The sequence below is a fragment of the Vitis riparia genome, chromosome 11 (assembly GCF_004353265.1).
Source record: "Vitis riparia cultivar Riparia Gloire de Montpellier isolate 1030 chromosome 11, EGFV_Vit.rip_1.0, whole genome shotgun sequence".
Classification (NCBI taxonomy): domain Eukaryota; kingdom Viridiplantae; phylum Streptophyta; class Magnoliopsida; order Vitales; family Vitaceae; genus Vitis; species Vitis riparia.
The window spans coordinates 10,494,886-10,502,675 of NC_048441.1; the positions used below are offsets into that span (position 1 = coordinate 10,494,886).

General features: G+C 34.5%; 1 protein-coding gene across 2 annotated transcripts; it reads right to left on the minus strand.

The window, feature by feature from the left end:
• Window positions 1-3,491: 3,491 nt before the first annotated feature.
• On the minus strand, window positions 3,492-7,033 carry LOC117924898 (MDIS1-interacting receptor like kinase 2-like). Of its 2 annotated transcripts, XM_034843628.1 has the most exons (3): window positions 6,757-7,033; window positions 4,528-5,745; window positions 3,492-4,119 (listed from the first exon to the last, which is right to left on the minus strand). In XM_034843628.1, the coding sequence occupies exons 1-3, from the start codon at window positions 7,028-7,030 to the stop codon at window positions 3,671-3,673; spliced, it is 1,941 nt and encodes a 646-aa protein (XP_034699519.1). In that variant the 5' UTR covers window positions 7,031-7,033; the 3' UTR covers window positions 3,492-3,670. The 2 variants fall into 2 exon arrangements, with proteins under 2 accessions (XP_034699519.1, XP_034699518.1); XM_034843627.1 differs by having other exon boundaries at window positions 4,528-7,033.
• Between the last annotated feature and the right edge of the window lie 757 nt (window positions 7,034-7,790).

Below are 7,790 nucleotides of genomic sequence, written 5' to 3' on the forward strand. Positions count from 1 at the left end.
TGCTAGATGATTTTAGAAGGTGTTTGGGTTCACTCGTGGTGTTTTGGGTTCACTCACCTCACGGGTTTTTAGGTGTTTAGACACTCTCAAGGTATTTGGGCTTACACAACTCACTGGCTCCTCAAGATAACTTCAGCTCTGATACCACAATGTTGGTCTAAGATTTAAACACTTATGCAAAATATATATTTTAGGTTGTTGGAACACACGGTTTGTTGATGAAGAGTGCTGAATTTATACATGAGTTTGTAACTGAAATGACATTAGAATAGCAGAAAATCAAGCTACTAGATAATGAGCAACTACTTTCTATAAAATAGAAACCAAATAACCAAATCTTGACCAAATAAAAAAACAAGAAAATATTTGGATGTTGTAGATTTTGTTAAGGACTCCACCTGCAATATTTAACTTAGAATACGCAGCGTGCACTCAGGGAGCAAGAGAGATGGAGTGGTATGGAAGGTCATCCCGAACATAGGCATCCATTGAAAATTTTCTGACCACACACACAGGTCATGAAGGAAGATTCGCTGGGTATCTTGAGGATTAGATAGTAGAAACACGGATCAAAAATCAGCCGCCACTGACAAAGAAAAGCATGATCAGGCTGCCAAGGGAGTTCTGAAAAAGCAAGGCTATCACTCATTGAGCTGGGACCATTGGGAGGATCATGACACATACATAGAGAAGCACAGTCGCGGACTCTGAGGAACAGATCAGATGATTTGGAGGGTGCACTGCCTGCACACATGATCAATATCCCTTGAATTCATGATGACAGGAGTGGTCACAATCTCGACATACACAACCCACTTTGAACGACAGCATATACGCATGCATGGAGATGAGTGGATGCACAATCCACCATTAACCCACACGTTCCCATACAAGTCCGCGCCTTTGTGAGAGACGTGCTGCTATTGAAGAAGCAGCCACATCCTTGAGACAGTTCGCGCACATGGGAAGAAAGCCGCAGTCCACGCATGGACTCTTCTCCATGCATCGGATGAAAGCCGCATCCTTGGGATGTAAGTTAATTTTTTCTATGTTGGCTTTCATCCTTAATATTGACTTGGAAAAGTTCAAATTTTGTTTCGTTTTGGTTTCGATTCACTATGTCAGATTAAAGGTTTTGAATTTTTATTTAATTTTAGAGTGTTTTTAACAATGATTCTAAAAAATGTTTCTATTCTTTTTAACACTTAGAATGATAAAAAATTTCAAGTGTTAGAAAAATTAGAAACGCTTCCTAAAATCACTATCAAACGAGTTCTTTGTTTTGATTTGTTACATCAAATTGTAGAAATTTGAATTTCATTTACATATAACTTCGATCAATTATATTAAACTGTAAAGGTTTTAATTTTGTTTAATTTTAGTTTTGACTTACATTTAATTAAGAAAATTCATTTTTTGTTTAGTTGTAGTTTTGATTTATTATACTAGAAAAAAATGGTTTGATTTCTATTTAATTTTAATTCTCATTCATTGCATTAGATTGAAAAAGTTTGAGTTTTGTTTGCTCTTGGATTTAGATCCTATTTGAGTATGTGTTTTTAGAATTTTGGCCATTAGATTTAATTGATTCCATTTCATTGTATCCACGCTGCAAGTTTGTTAATTTATGTTTCCAAGTTGATAAAATTTGGGTTCACAAGTTCATCAAATTTTCAGTTAATTAGTTTAATAGATTCTTATTTCATCATACCCATATTTTAAGCTTGTTGATTTGAATTCTTGATTCACCTTACTTTAGTTTATAGTCTTTTTTTGTTTTTTTTTTTTAATTATAGTTATTTAGTTTAATTAATCGGGCACTCATTTGTTCATGTTTTAAAAAATTGTAACTTTAGTTAGTGAATATAATTGATCCTATGTGTTAAAGATCCTATTTTAAATTTGCTCTGGTTGGTTTCTGACTCGTCTTTAGGTTTAGTGTTTTTATAATTTTTAGTTTGTTAATATAATTGATCCTATGCATTAAAGATTTGGTTTTAAATTTGCTTTAGTTAGTATTTAATTCATCCTAAAGTTTAAATATTTTTTACAATTTTAGTTCATTAATAAAATTGATTAGATGTTTGAAAATTCATGTTTGTTTTTAGCTTACATCAATTTAGTTTGGTTATTTCATTAATATCATGTTTAGTTGCTTTGTAGATATTATGCTTGGTTTACTTTCTTCTAAAAATCATAGTTTTGTTGTCCCATTGATCTTTATATTCCATGTTTCTATAATCTATTGTTGTTGGCTTACTAATTTAAATTGAAGTTTAGTAAATATATTTTTAATTTGTTTAGAGTTAGTTTCCATTAATTCTTTTGTCAATTTATGCTTTCAAAACTCCATATTCTAGTTTTTGTTTTTATATATATATATTTTTTTCTTTTTAGGTTTAGGTTCCTTTGATTATGTTATCCCATATGTTTATAGTTTATTGTCTTTTGATATAATTTAGAGATTGTTATATATATTCTTAAGTTATTTAGGTTTAGTTTCCATTAATTTGTTTTGTTAATTTATACTTTCAAAATTCTATGTTTTAGTTTTATGAATTTAGTGTAAGCTTGTGTTCTAGGTTCTTTATGTTTGGGTCCTTTTGAATATGCTATTTTATGTGTTTATAATTATTCATTGTTGGTTTATTGATTAAAAACTAGTCTATGTAGGAGTCGTATATTTGACTTGTGTAATAATTGATGTTTCTATATATTCTGGTCATTTTTGTTATGCTATTTAAATACCAAGCATGCTAGGATTTTTTTCCTTTACTATTTATTACTATAATTTTGATCCGAACCCCCATGTCTTGTGGAAGCATTATGTTTTTCAAGTACACTTCTTTAACTTTGCATCTTAATTCCATAAATGATATATTGCTTTATTTATGATCATTATGTATTGCTTCGTATGTGATTGTCAACATGTTTAGCATATCTTTTTTATTGTTTGTGTGACTCACCTTGTTTGATTAAGATACTAGAGTAAAATGCAAGTTGTGTGTTTTATTTTCAGAGCTAACTTCGATGTTTTCATGAAAATGCTTTGGGACACAACTCAAGTACGCGAATCCCCTTTTCTTATATAAATGTTTCTTTTGGTACAATTGTTTAGTTATGAATAGCATGTTGTTTGCCCTTAGACTTGATCACTTTTACTTTCTTTGGTATTCCTGATTTATTGATTAATCATATGTTTCCCTCAACTTAGTTAGACTTATTTTTAGGGCTTAGAGGGGTGCTACATTTTTAAAATACTTTCCCAATAGCTAATCTGATCCCCGAACCTAGATTCGAGTTTTTCAAAGATATGTTTTTTCATAAGTTTAAGAAATCATTTTCTTAAGGTTTTAGTTTCTTATTTTATTTTTCCTTTAAAAAATATAAAAATAAGTGGCGACTCTAGTTTTCTATAAAATACAGTTTTTCACCTATAAAAGTGAGTCTCGTCATGGAGTGGAGACATACGAGGAAAATGTGGGTTCACATATTCCCTTTCATATGGTATTAGAATTCTTTCACTTAACTATTTTAGTGAAAGAATTACAGAGAACATCTTCCTCTTTGCTATGATATTTCAGAATATAAAGGGTGTTCTGTTTATAGAATACAGAGGAGAGTTATTTATTCAAACATACAGAGGAGAGTTACTTTCTAAATCTAGTAACTAGTTAGCATAACTAGAATCTGTTAGGAGGATGGGAGGTTCAGCTGGAAGTTGAGATGCTGAGGTTGAGCTACTGGGTTGAGATGCTGAGCTAGAAACCTGCTGCTGCTGCTGCTGATGAGGCTTCTGCTTACTGGATAGTGCTTGAGAAACTTGTCGCATGGTTGGCCGAGATTTGGGATTAGCATGCAAGCATGCAAATGCTAGCTTCATAGCAAAGACAATATCTTCAACGACTTGATCTGTGGGAGGTGAAAGGCGAGGGTCTAACACATCTTTCAACAGTGAAAAATAAGACGTTGAAGAAGATGGTGATGAGGATGATAACGACAAGGATGATAGGTATGAGATGAGATCACCAGGATGTCTTCCCATAAGCACTTCCAATGTTACCACTCCAAAGCTAAAAACATCGGTTTTATCATTCACTTCTAATGTGTAAGCAAGCTCTGCAAAAAAGATGTGATCATGATGTAATATTAATTTCTTAATAATGATTAATTTGCATGTAGTCATACGTTACCTCTCATGCTTACTTAAACTACTACTCTTTACTTTGGAACTTTAAGGAACCTAGAATTTAATAGCTAAGATTTGCCCTCAAAAAAATTAACAAACAAAAATGGAAACCAAAAGGATATTAAATTGCCATGTCTTGACCTCAAAGTTGCAGGTCAGGGGAAGAAGGGACGGTAGCTAGTTTCATCAAATTCGAAGCAGATTTTCCAGTCTATAATGTTTTAATGAAAAACTAAATCTATAATATGCTGCCAACTCAAATGTATAAAATAGTAATCAGCTTTGGATCATCTGTGCTGGTGCAACTATGAAAGAAGAAAGGTGCAAAGAAAACTCACCTGGAGCAGTGTACCCAAAGGTGCCTGCAAATGAGGTCCAATTGGAGCAGTCAGGCTTTAAAAGCCTTGCTGTGCCAAAGTCCGATACATGACCTTCGTATTCAGAATCCAGTAAAACATTGCTACTGGAAATATCCCTATGAATTATAGGGGGTGAGCAATCGTGATGCATGTAAGATAATGCCTCCGCGACACCTTTCACAATATTCAGCCTCATGCTCCAGTCCAATTCCAATGCTTCTTCCTCATTGCTTAGAATGTGTCTTAGGCTTCCCTTTTCCATGAACTCATAAATTAAAAATGTGTGTTCTGCATGTGAACAAAACCCGTAGAGTTTCACAATGTTGCGATGTCTCATTTCTGTTAAAGCACGAATCTCAGCAGTAAAAGCTTTCAAATCAGCCATCCCCCCATCTTGTTGTGGATGAAACTTTTTCACAGCAACAACTCTACCAGTTGGTAGCTCGGCCTTATAAACTGTTCCATATCCTCCCCCACCAATGCAATATTTCGAATTGAACTCCGAAGTTACCTTGATGATGTCTTCATACAACATCTCTCCATCATGGCCCCATATTGCAAATAGATCTTCACAAGAAGTCTCTCTTGACTTGTGTTTTCTGAACCTCACCCTTCGACAAAGAAGAAAATAAAGTCCCACGAAAACGAAGAGAAGAAATAGAATGCTCGAGATAAGGATTATGATCAAAATCACAATTTTATGGTCCTTCTCACTAGCTTTGTTCTCTATAGAGGAGATACAGGCCATCAGAACAGCAGCAGTTCCACACAAACCACTATTGTTTCTAAGTGCCTCAAACGAAGCCTCTCGAAAGGCTTTGATGTTGGGAAGAGGACCCTCTAATTGGTTGTAAGATATATCAACAGAACTAAGGCCCAGCATATCCTTGAATGTGGATGGTATAGAACCAGAGAGTCCATTATGAGAGAGGTTCAATATTTCTAGGTTCTGCAATTTGCCAAGCTGCTGTGGTATTTCTCCTGTAAGCATATTTTCACTAAGATCGAGACTTCCAAGAGAGATCATATTGCCGATCTCAGATGGAATGCTTTCTTCAAAATTATTCTTGCTCAAATTCAAGTGCAATAATTTCCAACACTCTCCCAGTTGTTTAGGAATTGAGCCACTTAAGTTGTTTGATGCCAAGTTAAGATGTTGAAGATCAGATAGCATTCCCATTTCCAAAGGAAGGTTGCCTGAAAGTTTGTTGTTACTCAGAGCCAAATCAAACAATAATGTCAAGCTACCCAATTTCTTTGAAATGTCCCCGTGTAGACCATTTGAAGATAAGTCAAGTACATGTAATCGAGCTGCATTCCCAAGCTCAGGAGGAATTGTACCAGAAATATTATTGTTGGAGATTTTCAAGAATGTCAAGTTTTTGCATAGTCCCCATTTATAAGAAAGCTCACCATACAAATTGTTGTAACTTAAATCAATATAATTTAAGTTTGGATATATACCAAGATCCTCTGATATATTTCCAGTAAGTTGGTTGCTTTCAAGCCTAACTCTGAAAAGTGTGGAGCAGTTTCTCAAGCTCTTTGGGATAGGGCCAGTGAAATTATTGTTATGAGCTGTAAAATTTTCAAGAGCTCCACCGAGGCATATTTGTTGCGGCAAATGGCCACTGAATTTATTCTCACCCAATTGCAAAACTTTCAAATGAATAAGATTATTCATTTTTGAAGGAATGGGGCCAGAAAGTTTGTTATTAAGGAAGCACAAAACGGTTAAATTGACCAATTTTCCCAGGGAAGAAGGGATTGGACCCGTGAAACTATTATTCGTCAAACTTAGACAGGTAAGAGATCTTAGCTGTCCAATTTCCCAAGGGATGGACCCGAAAAGTTTGTTACCAGTAAGGGATAGGGTGGTCAAGTTGCTCAAGTTTCCTATGGAATGAGGGATTGTACCATTGAGATTATTATATGAAAGATCAACAATGATAAGGGATTTTAAGAGTCCAATTTCTGAAGGAATAGAACCAGAGAGTTGGTTATGGTGAAGGTACAAAGCAGCCAAGTTTCCCAAGTTTCCTATGGAAGCAGGAATTGAACCTACCAGATGATTGAAGGACAAACCAAGGTAGGTGAGTTTGGAAAGTTTACTAACGTGGGTGGGAATGGTTCCATAGAATGAGTTGTTATAAAGATTGAAACTAAGGAGGTTGGAGAATGATGAGAAACTGAGATTTTGGAGTGTACCTCTCAAACCAAAACCGCTAAGGTTTAAGTGCGTGACGCTTCCGGCCTTCGGCTTCCAACAAGCAATCCCAACCCAATTGTTGCAAGGGCTGCTTCCAAACCAAGAAGACAGGAAGGTTTGGCTTTCGTTATCAAGGCTGGCTTTCCACCTTAGAAGAGCCACTGCTTCGTTTCTTTCTTGTGTCTCTCCTCCAACCAAAGGGGAACCCCAAACATGTGAATTATAGAGAAGAGCTAGAACAAGGATGAATAAGGAAGCCATGAGTTGGGTCATGACCATAGAATTGGAAGAATGGGTGAGGAGTTTAGCTTGATGTAGAGACATTTATACACGAAATGGAGGGGATTTTGGAAAAGAAAAATACAATATTTTTTAAAATTTGACCGTTGAAAATCTATCCTCCAATATACTTGGGCCATGGAAATTTGGTGGCAATAACATGCTGTCTTCCAAGAAAGATAGCCCTGGGATATTCTTCTTCCTTATGCATTAATGAAATCCATCTACCTTAGAGCTGTATTTTTGTTTCATTTAATAGATAAAAATGACATGATTAATTGTGACAGGATTGGTTGTAAGAGATAAAAATGCATTAATGAAAAAGCATTGATACCCTTTTCATCATTTTTTTTTTTCTTTTAACATTTGAATAAGTTGGCTATCATTGACTATTGGGAAAAGAAAAGTGACAAAATAAAGGGAGAATTATCCAATAGGGTGGGCTGAGTTGGAATAATTACAGGAAAGGGTAGTCTCTGATAATTATTGGGGAGGATAATAATAGGTTTAAATGTCAAAACTGTCCTTCAACTAAAACTTTTATAATTCAAAGCATTTACAGCACTTCTCTTTATTTGTCAAGACATTTATCGTACGTGGGCCTCACATTTATTGTAATTATTGGCGTTTAAATTTTAAATCAAAATTTTGGGTTTGACCCTTACAATTATTATATATAATGATAGTATAATTTTTTATTTAAATTTACTATTTAAAACAAAAATACTTCTAAAACATATTTTCAAAATGTCAT

Excerpts from the sequence above, each read along its gene's own strand:
- LOC117924898 (XM_034843627.1), bottom strand. The coding sequence starts at position 7,030 with ATGACCCAACTCATGGCTTCCTTATTCATCCTTGTTCTAGCTCTTCTC. Across the intron at positions 4,120-4,527 it reads CTTTGGGTACACTGCTCCAG|AGCTTGCTTACACATTAGAA; the intron begins GTGAGTTTTCTT and ends TCTTTTTTGCAG.